This window comes from Lichenostomus cassidix, chromosome 3 (assembly GCF_008360975.1).
Source record: "Lichenostomus cassidix isolate B80296 chromosome 3, HeHo_3.0, whole genome shotgun sequence".
Classification (NCBI taxonomy): Eukaryota; Metazoa; Chordata; class Aves; order Passeriformes; family Meliphagidae; genus Lichenostomus; species Lichenostomus cassidix.
The window spans coordinates 66669935-66689055 of NC_139483.1; the positions used below are offsets into that span (position 1 = coordinate 66669935).

Sequence of the window (19121 nt, forward strand, 5' to 3'; positions counted from 1 at the left end):
CATTCCATCTGTACGGCTTCCTAATGCTTCCAGCCATATCCATATTCTCACTTTTCTGTTACTGAGTATTTACCAATCTTCCATTAGCTCAGCAGATCTGTTGACCTAATGAGTAACCACACCCTACTGAGTGAATTAAATGGCTGGGGTTTGATTTGTATTGAGCTAGAGAAAAAAGCCCGTCAGGAGAAAAAAAGCCCATCAAGACCTGGACTAACTAGTTCATGCATACATGTGTGTTATACAAATCTTCCTGGAATCCGGATTGAAGGGCTTGAATGAGGAGAAATGCAAGTTACCTGCAGAAGTCATCTCCAGTCTGATTTTGTTTACTAATGTTGACAAAGATTTACCTGGGATTACAGTATAACTCAGGTTGGAAGGAACATCCCTGGTTTGAGATTAATGTGCATATAGAGCTGAATGCTTTGTGCTGTACTTTTCCATGTTTTGGGAACACAGAAGAGGGACAACTAAGCTTACTTTGATCATGGAGACTGTGTACCTAGCTGAGCTTGTTACTTGATTCTCCAAGTCATGCTTCCAGACCTGAGTAGAAATTATGTGGTTACATTTGTGCCTATTGTTTCTTAATTAATCTGACCTGATATAAATTAGCTCAGTGCTGACATTCAGATGCCTGGGGTGTTACCAAATATATAATTCAAGCTGATCTAACTCCAGTCATAAAAGAGTTCTGCAAAAGTAAACTGTATTTAGGTTATTGGTGATTTTCCTCCCTGTAACTTCAAAACATTTGTTTTTGTATCTTGTGTAAGGTATTACACAAACTTAAACAAACAACAAAAAAAATTTAAAAACCCAGACCTCAGTTCTTTAGTATGTATCTGGATTTCCTTCTTGCAGCCACAGAGCTTCTGTTACTTCTGTTATCTCACACTTTATTTCAAAGAAGAAATCAAATTCCTAAGTGCCTGTAGAGTTATAATATACTGGATGATTTCTTTTTTTGTGGTTTTCTATGCTACTCTTCCTTCCCCTACGCCTGTATAAAGCCCCATGCCACCTTAAAAAACACGAAAAATTCGTAGAAGCTTTCCTTTGTAGATTTGCTTCTTTTTTTTTCCCCGGCAAATTTATGACTGTAAGCATGGCAGTGTAGAACAGTTAACTTAGTAAAAGCAGCTTAAGTATTAACAACAGCTATTTCAGAATATTCAATGAGGGATTGAAGGAAACATAATTTTGTTGGTCATGATTTAGTTAAGCCTGCCGAGAGAGATAATCATTATAATACAGTAAAGATCTCTAGATTTCGTAACCAAAAAAAAAAAGAAAAAGTAAACATCTGTTTGCTAACAGCTAAACTGAAATAATTTTGCATATTTGGTTTAGTCTTCAAATTTCAAGCCCTTTGAAGCAATGAAATCTCAGACTAAAATTAAGTATCTAAATGCCTTCTCTGTGTCTTCTTAAGTTAGTGAATCCTGCCATTTAAAATGGTTAGCTACCCCTGTTGCCTCTTAAAATAGTAACATTGAAAAATAGTTTGAATTTCTCAGTGAGAAATGTAATAAAATTCTTGTTTGTTTCCCTTTACTCCCCCAAATTACACAGCCATATGGCACCACATCCTATTGATTTTCATGTCCCCTGTTGCTCATGTTTTCTAATAGAAGTATTGTGCATCAGTTAGTTCCTTCACTTTCCTCTAGGTCAGCTGGCAAAAATATGCATCGAAGTTCAACAGAAGAGGATTCATCTTCAGAGGAAGAAATGGAGTGGAGTGGTAACAGTATGCTCCTAGCTAATCTCTCAATACCTCAGTTGGATGGAACTGCAGATGAAAATGGTGGTAAGTAAATAGAAAATCAGCTTTAGAAGTTGTCATAGTTCATTTTCATATCAAATTACTAATTCTCAAAAGTGCTGACCATTTTCAGTCCTTGTTTCAATTAGAAGGAAATGTACTCAACAGGTTGCAGAAGCAGGCCCTTAACACCTTACTTAAAAAACAACTATATTTTAATCTCAATCTCTTCTGTGGATTAACAGAATTTGTTTTTCTTATTGTATCAATGATCAAAAAATGAACATTGTTTAATTGGTTTTATGAAAAAAAACCTTATTGCAAGTGATATTTTTCAGTTATTACCTTTTATGCAAATATGGTTTTAAAAGTAATGATTCTGTAGGATTATTTATCCTCCTCAGATTATTATAAATAATAAATCTATTACTGTGTAAATTTAGATGATTCTTTGCAAGTATTTGCCACACATGCTAAAATATAGTGAGCCTTTGTTTGGGCCTATGTTTCATTCAGTGGATTGCATGTTCACCTCTTGGGATTGCATGAGTTAAAACTATGCAGTTGCAAAGTTGATGCAGATACAACTGCCTTTCAAAATCTGTACAAAAAATAAGTTATTCTGTAGAGATCTTTTGTCATCTTTATAACTTGCTGTCTTTGATCAAATAACATTAGTCAACAGAATGCACACTTTGAGGTTAGGCAAATATATAAATAATATTATTTGTTTCATTAGAAAATCTGTGTGTTTTCACAGTGTAATGTTCAGTTGAGAAGATGAGCTGTATGCTCTTACTATATAGACAGCCACAGCTTTTCTTTTGTGTTCAGTGTTTAAAACATAGTTTGCTTTTTCCTTTGCTTTTGTAAGTAAAATGGTAGGGTTAATACATGATTTGGTGTACTACTAATATTATTTGCTTTTGTAAAATACACAATTCTAATTTCCTTATTTGACATACTTTCTGATTTGTTGTAATAAGAGATGCTACTGGCTAATGAGACTGTATCTTAAATAATTGTTTAAATTTTAGCATATTTTAAGTATGTGAAATGTCACATGCAGAACCTCAGCTTAGAAATTTTATTACTGTGAACTTTTACATTGATTTCTTATAATAGGAGATACAGTAAATTCAAAACAGATCTCGGTCCATGTTCTCTTAGAAATTAGAAAATGCCTATCAGCACATGAGTCTGTGTCCGTAACATCTGACTGAGTGACAAGTATTTTTGCAGTTTGTATATCTGAATAGGCAGGCATTTTTCAGGTGTTTGTTGACACCGCCAAACTCACATTTTCTGAGTTTTCAGTTAATCATCCTCATTCTTTCTGTGCACTCCTACCCTCAAAGAATAATAGGTAGCATCTCCCAGCTGTGTTTCACAGCTTAGGGACTCTGTGTATGCACTAGAAAATGTTATTAGAAGCAGACTGGGACTTCCTTATATTTTTCTCAGCCAGCGATAAATAAATTGCTAAGATGAAGGCAGCATGAATCTAAAATAATCCCCAAATTGGGTGAGACTTACAGTGAAGGCCCAAAGGATCCCCAGTCTGGGACATTAGTGTGCAAGCACATGCTTCCAGGTCATACAGCATGTTTCATGGCTCCTATCTCTCTTCAACATTTCAGCTAAAGAGGTGGACACATGGACAAATTTCTGTGTGCCAGGTGCTCTGTGGTAGCTGCCTCTTTGCAGTGGTATAACCTCTGTCAAATTACTTGTTGTTCAGCAAGGTTATGAGGAAGCACCACAGTTGTTTATTTGTAACCACCTCCCTGTCCATACTTACCCTGCAATAAATGTGGTGGAACTATCACTGAAAGAGATGAAAATCATCACAGATGCCATGTGATGAGTCTGCACAGGACAAGTTATCACAGCACCCGCTGGTCTCAGATTTATGTGGGAATGTTAATCCATGCATATGAATCCAGGATCTGACTAACTGGTGCACACTTCTTGCATGAACACCTGAATGCATGCTGTATTGCTCTGCTTTAGAAAAGTGCAGGAAACTACCTATGTTTAGCTCACAGCACTAAGCACAGTTCATTCAAAGCCCTTGCCATGTTGTAAGATAGTACTTTAGCTTTCTGTGCAATGACTTTTCTGCAGGGACAAGGTCATCTACATTTTTTGTTCTTCAGAGCCAATGAGTATATTTGTCAGGAACAAATCAGTGTGCAACCTTTTCTAGAATTCCATCTGTTTGTAAAAAGTCATCTGAAAGTGATTGTTCAGAAAGTCAGCATGAAATCTTTGACAATTGTATGCAAGTCTATTATTTAGGAATAACTGACAAAATGCCTAAGACAAATGTACTGACAATGTGATTTTGATAAAGCAGCTCATGTAGTTAGGGCCTCTAGTTGCCTTGATTAGAAATGTAATGTGATTTGCAGGAGTTCTGTTTCTTATTTAGATGGGAAGGCTTTCAGGAAAATCCTGTCAAAATTTTTAATGCATTAGGTTATCTTTTTAGGAAAACTAGAATAAGATTGCTTGTCTTCCATTTCAGACAATCCTTTGAATAATGAAAGTTCTCGAACTCACTCGTCTGTCATTGCAACAAGCAAAATGTCTGTAAAGACCTCAATCTTTCACAAAGATGCTGCTACACTAGAACCCCCATCTTCTGCTAAAATTACTTTTCAGTGTAAACACACAAGTGCCCTTTCTAACCATGTTTTGAATAATGAAGATTTTGTAGAAGACCTCTCACAACCAAACACAGAAACAAGACCTGAACTTTCAGTCCATTCTCTTACAAAAGAAAGCACTTACTCAGCAAAGTACCCAACGCCATTCAGCAATAGTACCCATGCAGAAAACTCTCACAAAGAGAGTAACAAGAAAGATACTCTCCCAGTTCCTTCATGTGGAAATAATATTTTTGACTACGAAGATGATATTTCATCAGTGAACAGACCAATACCTAGTAGGAAATACATTAGCATTAGAAAGGCTGAAAAGGATGTCTCTTTTATGCATGTGGGCCGCCATATTGGTGACAACATGTTGAATAAAAACTTATATAACTTTTCTGATTTGAGCCACTCCAAAGGTAAAATGTCTTCTGAAGTAAATGAAAAATCCAGCAGTGCAAGTGTAAATAGTTTTTTTCCAGCAACAGCTACAGAAAATTGTGAATTGGTATCTTGTTCAGGAGGAAGTCGAACTGTGGTACATTCACTTGAAAATAACACTGATGAAGGTGGCCTTAATAAGCTTAAAATTAGGTATGAAGAATTTCAGGAGCACAAGGCAGAAAAGCCAAGCCTCAGTCAACAAGCAGCACATTATATGTTCTTTCCTAGTGTTGTTCTTTCTAATTGTCTCAGTCGAACACAGAAGTTAGCTCCCGTGACATATAAATTACAGCAAGGCAACAAACAGTCCAGGTTGAAACTGAATAAAAAGAAGCATAGTTTTATCAATCGTCAGGAGCCTGCAAGTGTAAATGATGTTGCATCAGTGAAGGAAAGCTGCTATACACAAGGTAATGCTTGTAATAACATTCCTGATAAGGATAGTGCTTTACCTAGTGACTTAGTTCAAGTTCCTCTTGAGGCTTTTGAAAACAAAATGCCTACAAGTACTGCTAATTACACTGACTGCCAGTTTGCAGATGGATCTCTTGAAACTGAGCAGTCATTTGGACTGTGCGGGAATAAATACACGCTGCGAACGAAACGGAAGGTAAATTATGAGACTGAAGACAGTGAATCGAGCTTTGTCGCACACAACTCAAAAATTAATCTACCTCAACCGATAGAAAGTGTTGAAAGTTTGGATGGGTCTCAGAAGTCTCGAAAGCGTAGAAAACTTTCTAAAAAATTGCCACCTGTTATTATTAAATATATTATCATCAATAGATTTAGAGGGAGAAAAAATATGCTTGTTAAATTGGGGAAAGTAGATTCTAGTGAGGAAAGAGTAGTACTCACAGAGGAAAAGATGAATTTATATAAAAAGCTTGCACCTTTAAAGGACTTTTGGCCAAAAGTTCCTGACTCTCCTGCAACCAAATATCCTATTTATCCACTAACACCAAAGAAAAGTCACAAAAGGAAAGCAAAACATAAGTCAACCAAGAAAAAAGCTGGAAAACCACAAAAAACAGGTAGTACAAATATTAAAAGAACTTTATCTTTCAGAAAAAGGACTCATACAATTCTTTCTCCTCCTTCGCCCTCCTACAGTGCTGAAGCTGAAGACTGTGACTATAACTATAGTGATGTTATGTCTAAGTTAGGTTTTCTTTCTGAGAGAAGCACAAGCCCAGTAAACACATCTCCACCTCGCTGCTGGTCTCCCACTGATCCAAAAGCAGAAGAAATTTTAACCTGCCTGGACAGAGAAGCTTTATTTAGTAGGGCGCCCAATATCTACAACAGCAAGACTGTTAATACTAGTGTAGGAAAAAATGGTCGAGCAAAAACTCAGGTTAAGAAATGTAAAAAGAAATTTGCTGGCCCCACTGTATCTACCAAGAAAAAGAAAAAGATCAATCAGGCTGATAAAACACCAGACGATGGCAAAAAGAAACCTAGGACAAAACAAAAAACAGCTGAAAAAGTGTCCTCAAGAAAACGTGTTGTATTTAAAGATGAAAAAGGAAACGGTCGCTCTACTGCAGAAGTCAAGTTTGTGCTGAAACATCAAGATCTGCCTGAGATTTCTTACAGCTCTCTCTGTTCTCAGCCACTTCACAACCATAAAGACAGTTCTCTTCCTGGCTTTTCAGCTGGATATCTGACGTCAGCACAGCTCCCTTTAGCTGATGCACAAGGTAATTCATCAGGCTGTTTTCACTCATCGATGGAAATCGATAAGCCTGTAGATGCACAGTGTTTGTCTGCTCCACGGGAAGACCCTCATTCATCTTTCACATCTACTCCTGTGGCATCTGGAAGGGAAGTACCAAAAATGAGCTCTCAAAGGTCCAGGACTCAGAGTGCTATATTTAGAATGAAGGATTCTGCTCTCATTCAAAACATATTTGATCCATCTAATCACTCAACTCACATAACACAGAATGCACACATCCCTAAAGATAAGACTTCTGCAAAAGCAGAAGAGATTAAAAATTCGCAAATCAGATATTTGCCACCAGCTGGGAAATTAAATGAAACTCGTGACTCTCTGGATACTGCAAAGGTGGATCAATTACATACCACTAACTATTTGCATTGTAAAGACAATAATCAACAGCAGATTTTTTGTTTACCAGAGGCATCCAAGCATTCTGATCCTTGTTCTTCTATTCTTAAGCCACCTGAGGAAAACCCTGGACCACTTCAATTGCCTAAAAACTGTTTTGTAACGTCTTTGAAGAGTCCAGTGAAACAGTTAAATTGCGATCAAAACCAGAGGGGATTTATTTTGGATATGTCACATTTTAAACCTGAAACTGCAAAACAAAGGCCTCTGTCGGAAACAACCACACAACCAAAACCCATCTCTCAGTATAAAAACAGGAGTATAGTGGCTCCGTCAGCATTTGGTGAAGGACAGTCTGGCCTGGCTGTTTTGAAAGAGCTGCTCCAGAAGAGACAGCAGAAAGCTCAGAATGCCAGTGTTGCACAGGAGCCATTGCCAGATAAACCACAGGTGAACAAGGGCATACCATGCCCTCTTGAGCAGAATAAAACTATCAAAAGGTCACGGTCAGTCACATCATCAAGAAAATCTCGTGCTCCCAGGAGCACAAAACCTAAAGAAAAAACAGCAAAACTTTCAAAAATGGAGTCTTCAAGCCAGCCAATTACTAGTCGCATTGATCATTCTGTATCTGATGACAGCCCCATTTTTTTTTCAGACCCTGGTCTTGAAAGCTGCTACTCTCTTGAAGACAGCTTATCTCCAGACCACAATTACAACTTTGATATTAATACTATAGGGCAAAGTGGATTTTGCAGTTTTTATTCCGCAAGCCAGTTTGTCCCAGCAGATCAAAATTTGCCCCAGAAATTCCTGAGTGATGCAGTTCAAGACCTTGGTTCTGGGCAAACAACAGAAAATGACTTTCTATGTCATAATGACCAAAAATCTGAGGAAGAAAAGCAACATTCTTCAAGCACAAATAAATGGATACGGTCTGCTTCCCTGAGCCCTGAGCTTTTCGAGAAAACCTCACTAGATAATAATGAGAACCACTGCCATAGTCAATGGAGGAAAAACATTCATTCTTCAACTTCCAGATCTAGTTTTATTGATACCTCTTGTATACAAGAGACTGAAGTCTGTTTAAATGAAAAATTCAAATTTAATAGAAATACAGTAAATAAAGAGAGATTTCTTAACCTGTCTCAGCCAACCTGCTCAGACTGGATTCAAAGCCACATTAGAAAAGAAACCACTTTTGAACCCTGTCAACCACTTGATTCAGTTAATACCTCTTTTACATCCTTATTGTCATCACCTGATGGTGAACTTATGGATGCAGCTTCTGAGGATTTAGAATTACATGTTTCAAGAAACAATGAGGCATTAACTCCAACTCCAGATAGTTCGCCAAGATCAACCAGTTCTCCCTCGCAATCAAAGAATGGAAGTTTTACACCTCGTACTGCTCACATTCTTAAGCCTCTAATGTCCCCACCTAGTCGTGAAGAAATCATGGCCACTTTGCTAGATCATGATCTCGCAGAAACAGTTTATCAGGAACCATTTTGCAGCAATCCTTCAGATGCTCCAGAAAAGCCAAGGTACTGTGACATTTCTGTCTGCATATGATTGTGATTATTTTAAATTTAATTTATTCCTTTAAACAGTTTTTATGCTGTTATGTGGCATGGATGCATGAAAGATCCCATCTGATATACATACATTTGAAGCTGAAAATTACCGTGCTTCCATTCCAAATACCCATTTTCTTTCATGATGCTTTGGGATTTTTATTGCATGATACTGTTGTAGTGAGTGGGAATGTGCCTTAATGGTTTGTAAAATAAAAATAATGCCCACAGGAATTGCATAGTGAGAAAACTAGTTAGTAGTACTCTGCTTTTCAATCATCTCAAGGACTGCCTGCAGTGCAGTTTAGAGTAAAAGAGTATTTCAGACTACTTTTCTTCACAGGGAGATTGGAGGGCGGCTTCTCACAGTGGAAACCAGACTTCCAAATGACCTCCTGGAGTTCGAGGGGGACTTCTCATTAGAAGGTCTACGACTCTGGAAGACTGCATTTTCAGCAATGACAGAAAGTCCTAGACCAGGATCTCCTCCTCATTATGGTCACTCTACTGTTAATAAAAAAGAAAGTAATAGCCATAAAACTAGTGAAGACAAAAAAATAGTCATAATGCCATGCAAGTGTGCTCCAAGCCAACAGCAAGTTCAGATATGGCTTCATGCCAAAGAAGAGTATGAACATTTCAAGAAATTCCCTAAGAGTCATCCTGTTGAGCTGGCAAAGGCAGATGAGAGTTTCAGCTCAGCAGTATTGTCTGAAGAGAAATCTATAGAAGTAATAAAAGTAGCTAAAGATTTAAATTTGTCTAGCCTGGAAGATAAAAGACCTATTGTGCCTACAAAGAATTCTCCTGCCTCTGTGGCAGAAAATACAAAGATGCAAACCAAGGAAGCCTGTGATAAGTCTGTAGGCACTATAGGAACTTCTGTAAATACTAAAAATGACACAGACTCTAATAAAACTTCATGTGAAAGCAAGACACACACTACTTCAGCACTAGAACATGATAAGGATGAGGAAGAAGAAGAAGATTATTATGTCAGTTACAGTTCACCAGATTCTCCAGTGCTTCCTCCTTGGCAGCAGGTAGCATCTCCAGATCCCAAGCAGTCCAGCATAGAAGATGCAGAGTGGAAAAATCAGGATATTATTTTGTCTCCCATGGAAGGAAATTATGGAGGACCTGTTGGAAGTGCACAAAATTCTCCACACACCCAAGAGGACATAAGGACATCCTTTGACACATCTCCATTTCCAGTTAATGAAGATCCTGGAAATTCTGAATCCATTTGCCTGCATAGTACACCCATTGTGCAGAGAAAAAAACAAGATGGAATACCTGAAGTTCTTGGTTTTACTCCCTTATCTGCAGGTAAATCCATTAAGGGATTCCGATAAAATACACACGAAAATCTGAATATATTTATTTTGACATAATAGGAAAAATATTATATTTCTGCAAAAATATATTTAAAATTAGTTCTGGAAAGGAAAAGTCCTGTGGATTATTGTTAAAGTAACTACTGAATTATTGAAAAAGTCTAGAAGTAGAACATCCATTTGCTTCCTAGTAGTTCCTAGTATCTGAATTCTGAAGTGCTGGTTAAAAGCTTAGTTTAGAAGTATTGCTTAATTGGGGGATTTTTTAATCTTGTTGACTATATTGCTTGTATTTCTATAAAAATATTCTCAGTGTAGAGTATGAATAACATTGCAGTGTTCAAGATGATAGTGATGTGACGTTTTGTAACTTACTGGCCTTGTACTATATTTTCTTAAATGTCCATAAATACCAAATTGCAGTAGTTGTTCTTTAGATTTGACAGAGGATAAAACTATATATGCTTATATATGTAATATTTGTTAATAATGTTAATGAAATGCCTCTGTTGTTTCTTGCATGTTGTTCAATGCCTAGACAATACTATTGAGGCTAAGTAGTCTTTCACTCATACATATTTGCAGAACCAAAAGCTCAGAAACTCAGCCACAAGAGGGGAAGTAATACTGATGGTCTTCGAAGAGTACTTCTAACCACACAAATGAAGGTAAATTAACATTTTGTATACAGATGTATTTATATTATGCCGCATATACGCATTTCCATTCTTTCTTCGTTGTTGTTTTTGTCTTTTGCTGTTAGGATCTTGAAAGTGCATATAAAATGGTAGGGTACAATCGTAGAATCAGAGCACACTCAAAGATAGGAAGAAATTTATGAGTATAATTTGCGGGGAGTGGGTGTAAATTGGAGATTGAGGGTTCTGTTCTAGGGTAGTGTAACACTAATGAAACACTGAAGAGACACCATGTAAAGATGTTATTTTGCTCTTTGAGGTACAACATCCTTTTGAAGTTCTAGTGTGATTTCCCTTTTTTATATATGTATACACAGACATGTTTATATTTGTGTCTCTCTATGTGTATTTGTTTTCAGACAATATTCTAAGCATTTTCTGAAAACAAAGAGGGCAGTTTGTGGTGTGCCAACAGAGGAGAAAGGGATTGGACTTGTTGTCCCTAAACAGCATTTCTGCTTTCCATGTTGGAAACAGAATGGTGGGCTAGGTGCATTACTGGAGCAACCCAGTAGTTTTTTTCTTCTCGGTATGCTGATATTCACCTATTTCAAGTGCCTGTAAAATTCAGTGCCTATAAAAGTGATGACAAAACACAGGTTTTTGACAAATTGGTGCTCAAGAGAAAATAGAGACTTGCTGGTTTCCATATCCTCAGACTTCCAAGATAGCCAGTATGTGTGGGACTGGGGGGGGTTTTGGTAGGGTTCTAGAAGCTTTTGGATGTTTGGGAGGTTAAGTATTTCAAATTGACTCTTGCTTTGCTGTGAGCTTTCATTAAAATTGTCCCTGAGGCAGAAAGATACCACTGCTGTTTGCATGTTGAAAAATGAAATGAGGAGATAGTAAGAAGCTGGGCACTTTTTAGTAATTTGTAGTGTAGCATTTGAGTTTTCATTGACAAATTTGTATTTAGTATTGCATATTATTTAATGTTACATGTGAGTTTAACAACCTGGGTTTTCTCATTATCCTGTGCTTTTTTCTTCCCTGCCTGATTAAGAATCAATTTGCTGCCATCGGCGCTCCAAAGAAAGAGACTTCGCAGATTGAAGGGCCATCTTTAAATAATACTTATGGTTTTAAAGTCAGTGTGGAAAACCTGCAGGAAGCAAAGTCTTTACATGAGGTAACTTTACTCTTAAATGTCACTTTATAAAATTATAGTTATCAGGCTGACCTCATACTGGCAGAAATTTAAAATCTTTTTCTCCAGGGTCCCTACATGACTTAAAAATTAATCAGTGTGTGCAGCTTTTAAGTAATTCATCTACCAGTTTCAGCTTGATGTCCAAGTACCTCTAATAGTATTGGACTAAACTTCGCAGTATTTTGGTTGAGAAGATGGTAAACCTCCCTTTAAAAATAAAGATAAGGGAAAGATCAAAAGGAAGAAATAGTAAGTTTTGTTTAAAAACATTACTTGAAAAACTAGTTGACCGTAATTTTTATGGATTATTTCCTTAAGAAGTAAGGTATCTGGCCAGCAGCAATCAGTCAGGCTCTCCTGGTATCTCTACTTGTTACCTTCTGAACCTGTTGGGCATTTTCTACTACATTGAACAAAATGGTTCCTATCTCAATGAAGGTCTCTATATACTTAAATTAAGTTTTTAGTCTGGGAAGAGGAATGAAAGTGCTGGAGAAAGGGAAGCAATGTAAATACAGTATTGCTGTGCTTGGCTGCAGACTGGGCAAGCACTCTGTGTATATGTTCTCTTAGACAGTCTTCACACCCATGTCTTGGAATTAGCTGTTGGCCAATTTAGAGATGAGATAGGGAGGTAGCTCTGAGTAGAGAACATAGGAGAAGCCACAAGAAACCAGTGATCTTGAAGGAAATGGAGATAGAGCTTTGATGATAAAATTTCAATTCAGCGATGTTTGTAGTGATTTAGGACGCAAATCTAGAGGAAATCAGGTTGCCCCCAGGGCAACTTACATACACAGAAATACTTCTAACTTTTCCCTCATGATCCATCCAACCTCTCCATTAATCCACATTATGAGCAATATTATGCAGGACAACAGAGGAGCAACATAGTGTTGAAACAGTATTACATAATACTGTACTTACTGTAGAGTAAAAAGTTGGCAGTATATAAGGATTAGCATTTTCTTAATGTAAACCATTCTGCAAAAAGCTCTGGCAATATGATATGGAAGTGCATTTATGCAAGTGAAGGCAAAGTTAGGTATTTTCCTTACCTTCCTCTAAGACTTAGTCTTCGTGCTTGTCTTGGGTGAGGAGGGGAAGGGAGAAGAAAGACCAAGAGTGATTCTTTGTTCTTGATCAGTTCAGGAATGTAATTCAGCTCAATATACAAAGCTGTTTGAAAACACTACAGGAATTTACAATTGTTGAACATTATCTGTTTTTTTCTTATTTTCTACTTTTGGTAGAAGAATAAATTACTCAGAAACACATACTGAATTTTCATAACTGAATATAAAAATCTGTTAAATGATGAATCTTTTTTTTTTCCTACAATGTTGCTTTTTGAAAAAAAATTGAGCTCCAGAGATGCATGTTTAGTCACTTCTGTTAATTTTCAGGTGGGACCTTGTAGTTACAATGTAATACCACCATATAAATGTCTGCACTGTGCTAATTTGATCTAATAATCGCCTCTTAATTTTTTTTTAAGAAACTTCCAGAACAAACTAACTTACTGTGTTTGTTTGTTGCCAGGTCCAACACCTTACCCTCATCAGTATGGAGTTACATGCTCGAACAAGACGAGATTTGGAACCAGACCCAGAGTTTGATCCGATCTGTGCTTTATTCTATTGCGTCTCATCGGACTCAGCACTGCCAAACACTGATAAAAAAGAAATCACTGGTGCTATAGTGATTGATAGAGACAGGACACTCTCAAGCCAAGGTTCCTATTTCTTTTTTCTTAATGTATTTTACAAAAATTCTATTTCCTAGTAATCAAACAGTAGCAAGCAAAATGTTCTAGAGTATCTATATAACTGTGTATCTCATTTAATTTTATCTTGTTGAATGGTCATATTAAATATGGAGTTTTCCTGCTTATATCTTCCAAAGAACTATTGCATGGGCTGTAAACCACAAATAACATACGCATGTGCAAAATACCCATGTTGGCGTACTTGTGGACAAGCTCCTGCAGTGTTCTAAAAGTGTAAAGAGGAAAACCTGCCTTTAGTTTCCTACTCAAGTTGCTGGATAGCTACAAGTAGAAAATGTTAAAAGCAAGACAGTATGTTTTATATTTTACTTAAGGGTTATTTTTGTGGTTTTATCTGATCCTTTTAGGATCCAAACAGGGGCCCTTATTCTATTGTACCTTTTTGGCTTTGTTTAGACCAGTGATACTCAACCTGTGGCTCTAGAGCCGGATGTGGCTCTTCATGGCCCTACAGGCGGCTCTCGCAATGTAGGCATCTGATCGGCGCTCCACTCTATCAGGCAGCGCGGGGAGCACTGAGCAAATGGACCAGCAGTGTGGGAGTCGCTGAAGTTCCCCCTCCCATAGGGGGAAAGAAAAGGAGCTGCTGGGATCCCCCCACAGGTAAGAGTAGAGATCACCTCCCACCCAGCAGCTGTGGGGCAGAATGGGGAAAAACTTGCCCTTTTGCCCCTTCCACCCCTCCACCCCACTCCTTCCTAGCAGCCAGAAGGGATTGAAGACAGAATGCTGCTGGGAGAGAGGATGCTGATGTGTCATGTCGTGATGTATCAATGTGTGGTGGCATTAAGGCAGCATCATCACACATTGAAGTGTCATGATGGAAAAAAAAAATCACACTGTCGATACGTTATTTTTATGGTGCTCTACAACTCCATTTTATAAAGAAGTGGCTCTCCAGCTGTTAAAGGTTGAGTACCACTGGTTTAGGCTAGTAAAAAAAAACCAAACAAAAAACCCCCCCAAAAAACTAAAAAAAAACCCCATCCCCAAACTAGTCCTCTTTCTTTCAGGGTTTCTTTGGCATTGTTAATGTGTATCAAACCACAAAATACTGTCTAAAATTTTAAGCGTGGACGAAAACCTACCGAAAATAAATTTAGCGATAGGGCAGCAGCTTCTTCTTTTACCAGTTTATTTTTCAAAGTATTGTAGATATTATATCATGTTAAGCTAAGTTCTTATTATTCTCAGTAAGTTTTATTCTGGTATTATATGCTTGTTACTTTATTAAAAAAATTTATCTCAATTACCTTACTAAGTGAGAATTTTCCACAGTATAGCCACTACAGCTCCCTAGGTGTGTGCCACTGATAAATTATCAAGGGAAAGCTTTCTGTAAAAGGTCCAATGATACTTTGAAAAAATAAAGGTTCTGATCAGGTTTTGTTAGCGAAATAAAATTACGTGTTTAAATGTTATTGTGACATTTGTTGCTTTAATTGATGTGTGCTGTCAATACTTTCTTGGTTCGAACTTTTTGAGTTCCCTGTGGAGTGACTTGACATTGAGATACATCTTTTTTTCCCCCCTTTTGTGTTATTATTGCTTTGTAAGTCAAAGTACTCATTTTAACATTTATTTCTGAAAGCACACTTTTCTTAATTCTCAAGATCTTAAGAATGTGTCAAAGTAGAATGCATTTTAAAAACTCCAGTTCTTAAAATCCGCATCACCTTAACAGAGATCATACTATCTGTTGTATAGAGAAAACAGAGTATGTGTTGTGCATTATTCATTTAAAGAGGATTTTTTAAATTTGGAAGGCAAATGCTGAGTTCCTGCATGCATACAAATTTAGATATTAGTCCGTTATTATCAATGTAGACACTCCTAATGTGCACTAAGGGAGCAGTTGCTCATGTTTTTCCATTTCTGTCAGTAACTTAGCAGTGTGCTGAAAAGAGAACTATACGGATGTATAACATTTTCATTCTACAAGGCATTTTGCAAAGCACTACTCTAAGATAGCAATTAAAATTATATTTTGCATGAAAACAGTGTGTGAGCTGTCATATGGTCCTCTAATATTTCTTATTAAAAATAATTTTCTAGTAGCTGGACTCTTTTACATGTCAAATGGTGACATTTCTCTTGAATCAAATTTGTTTATATCTGAGAATTTGTGCAAGATTACTGGTATGGCAGAATTCTACAAAGTGAAAAGAAAAAAATTTTCCACCTGAGAGGAACAAAATAAGTGCATGGAATTAATTGTGATAATTATTGAAGATAAAAACAAGTTGTGTTCCATACTTCTTTTCAGTTGTATGTTTTATTCTAAAGCAGTATTGTTGATGAAAGTAATGAAATTCCTTCTAAATTGTAATGGGTTTTTTTACTTTTATTTTCTAGGGACCAGAGACCAAGCCCCCTTGCTTACAAGATCTGGAGTTACAGGACTAGAAGTCAGTTACGCTACTGATGAAAGAACTCTTTTCCAGGAAGTAGTGAATATTGTAAAAAGGTAGCATATCTGTACGTTCTGCTTTTATTTTTCAGGCTTGGAACAGCAGATTTAGTTCCTTCAACCCTTGCCTGTCTTTCAAATACTGATTTTTTTTTGTTGTTGTTATTTCCCTCAAAGGTTTATTTCTAGAGTGGACAAGCATGGTGGTCTTTCAAATAAAAATACTTTTTGCTTTCTTTTTCTCTGACAGCAAGAACATTCAGATCCTCTTAAGCAGCTGAGTTACAGTCTTGAAGCTAATCAGCCATATAAGTAATCTCTTTTAACATACAACTTTTTCTGTTAACCCCAGAATACATCACACATCTCTCTCTCTGAAACTCTCAGAATCATAGATATTAGCAGTGCTAAGAGCAGTAGAAAATCCATCAGACAGGAAGAGTTTTCTGGGAACTCTGAGGCAAGACAGAAAAAAATCTGCATGGTGCTGAAACTGCTGCAGACAGTTTAAAATAAGGGCTCGTTGAAAAATCAGTTTCCTTCATTGGTTTTGTCTTCTCTGAATGGAAATCCCCTGCTCCATCAGACTTGGAAAACTGCTGGTTTTCCCCATCTCCACCAAGGCTGAGAAGGCTGTTTGGGAGCCCTCTCGCCTGGTGAGTAGGTGGAACCACAGACGTCTCTCCAGACCCTACTGACAGAGGTGCAAAGCTGTCAAGTTGCAAGGAAAAATAAACAGATTTAAACTCTGAGTCACCGTGCTGGAATAGAGGCACAAGAAAAGAAAAACTAGGCAGAGTACATTTGCAATTCTTTCTCTCTCCAACCAGAAAACCTCTGATGAGAAAGACTTTGAACAACCCCATGAAGCCAGAATACAAAAAGAGTTGCTGAATGCAACCAGCACAGGGTGGGTCCTGACAGAGCAGCAGATACCTGTTCAGAGAAGACAAAATTCAGGTAAGGAACATGATATTATCTTCCTCTTTCTTGGAAATCTAGTGCTCCATCAAACTTAGGAAAATTACCCAGAATGTGAAACTGCCAATAAACTAAGAATTCTCCACCAGTTGTGTGGAAGTTTAAAAAGGGACAGGACACAATGAATATAGGAGAGAGAACCCAGCAGTTAAAATATATGTTTATCGCTGAAGAACGGAAGTCATCTATATCTGTACATACTGAAGGCATTACAGAATAAAAAAATCATACAATTTTGGTGTACTTCAAGATGGAATGTACCAGGTTGCTGGCTGAGAAATCTCTACTTATGAGATACCTGTTTGATGCAACAACTTTATCCACAAAGATTGAGTTGATTAACTTGTATTCCTGGAAGATAAAAGATTTGATCTATTAATGGAGCAGCAGACTGCTGTCATCATCTACTTCCCTTCCTATTCTAGAATAATACGTCAGGTATCAGACTTCTGATGGACTCTCAAAAAAGACGTTTTTTGAAACATCATTTTGAAACATTTTTTCCCCCCTTTATTTTTTGTAGCCTGGGCAAAAAACCGAAGAAATTTTGTTGGAGTAAATGTTTTGTATTTAAGCACAAAACAAGTGTCTAGGCCCAGAGCAGCTTTAACAGAAGGAGGAAGTATAGTAAAACTATGTGATATAGAAGTAGTGGATTGCAGCAACCTTCCTCAATAAGAAATTAACAAGCAAGCAGCTTTAATGAAAATTACTAATTTTTTTTAACAATCTTTTGATAATCTTTTTAGTGTTATTTTTTCCAGCACAAGCTAGGTACTTCGGGTGTTCTGGTAGATGCACTTAATAGTAAGGCTGATATATTAGAGAAAGAAAACTATCAGGCCATGTTTAAGAAACATTACCACTTGAACTTCATGGAGCAACACTGAAAATCACCTTAATTTTCAGGCTGAGGATTGTAACATCTTATACACTGATACATGCTTTGGGCTAGACAATAATAGGCTCTTGTGGCTGAGTAGCATGCCCAGTATGACTGCCGCTTTCTTTCAGTTCATATTCTTGGCCTCTTGGGCTTTGGAACACTGAAATTCCAGATTTTTGGCATAATGAATGACAGACTGTCTATTCCCTCTTGATTGTCAATATCAGGAACAGAATTTATTGAGTTGTGGGGGCACTGAACAGAGAGGATCTCAGCTGCAGGAGGAATTATCTTATGCAGTCCAGTTGAAGAATTCTTGTTCCTATTTCTAGTTATTCTCTTAGTAGTTGGCCTAATTCTTCCTCTTATTTCATATATGTGAAATTGTGGAACATACTCATTTGTTGCAATTTCCAGCCTTCTATTTCTTTGCTTAGGCCTTTTGTTTTCTTTCCATCCTGGCTATTGAAAATAAATAGTGATTGATTCTGTAACTTCTTGTCAATACATGTAAAGTCTGGAAGAGCCCTATAGAGAATTCTTGCCTTCCAGCACACAGATGAAGGAAAGGTGATTCCTGGAAAATTTCTAACTTCTGCAATCCTCTTAGCTTATCAGTCTCTTTGACTAGGCTTTTTTCACTGAAGAGTGTTTCCCAAATCTAATTTTTTATAGCAGAGCTAAAGTTATTAGTGTTCACTGAAGATGAGTATTGCTCCAGAAAGTTCACTGGAATTGATGAACTGAAGTTGGATTCAGTTTAGGGTTGCTTAGGGTGTGCTAGATCCAAATGACCACAGTAAGGTTAATACCTAGTCATCTGTAAAGTAAATACCAGGTTAAATGTTCTTCTGTGGATTAGTAGATGTTGTCTCTGATTAGCTCAGAGCCCCTGGCAAACAGAAATAAGTCATCTTGAGTTCTAGTAGACCTGGTTGTTTCTCTTGAATTGTGATCTGTGATTTAATCTATACTGAAAACTCCAGATTTGTCCAAGTACTCTGTTTCTAGGAGATTATTGCTGAGAGTGATTAACCTGTGAGATGGGAGTACTTACAAGTGTGAGTACCAAAGTCTATGTTGACACAACTTTAATTTTAAAAGGTATTGGAATGCTGAGGTTGAGTGTTGAGAGTCAGGAAACAGACAGAAACGAAGAGGCACAAAGGTGAGTTTGGAGGAGGGAGGGAGGAACAAACAGCACGGATTTGTAACAAAGAAAAGCATCAATTAATTGGTTTTTGATATCCTGACAACTCTCTTAGGCCTTGAGAGGAAGCTGTGCCTGCATAGGTCCAAATTTCCCTTCTTTGGCAAGCTGTCCTCTGGCTGTAAACAAAAAAAAAG

The 19121-nt window shown here is 37.2% G+C and overlaps 1 protein-coding gene across 3 annotated transcripts in view; it reads left to right on the plus strand.

Annotated features, from left to right (window-relative positions):
• Positions 1–19121, plus strand: part of REV3L (REV3 like, DNA directed polymerase zeta catalytic subunit) — a 115152-nt gene that overhangs the window by 65244 nt on the left and 30787 nt on the right. For all 3 annotated transcript variants that reach the window (XR_014850957.1, XM_085056145.1, XM_085056146.1), the window contains 7 exons: positions 1677–1816; positions 4302–8493; positions 8867–9852; positions 10446–10528; positions 11562–11687; positions 13251–13443; positions 15853–15964. Coding sequence is in view for 2 of the 3 variants with exons in the window: in XM_085056145.1 (XP_084912271.1) it covers positions 1677–1816; positions 4302–8493; positions 8867–9852; positions 10446–10528; positions 11562–11687; positions 13251–13443; positions 15853–15964 (5832 nt within the window). In the remaining variant the exon portion in view is untranslated. The remainder of the gene's footprint in view (positions 1–1676; positions 1817–4301; positions 8494–8866; positions 9853–10445; positions 10529–11561; positions 11688–13250; positions 13444–15852; positions 15965–19121) is intronic.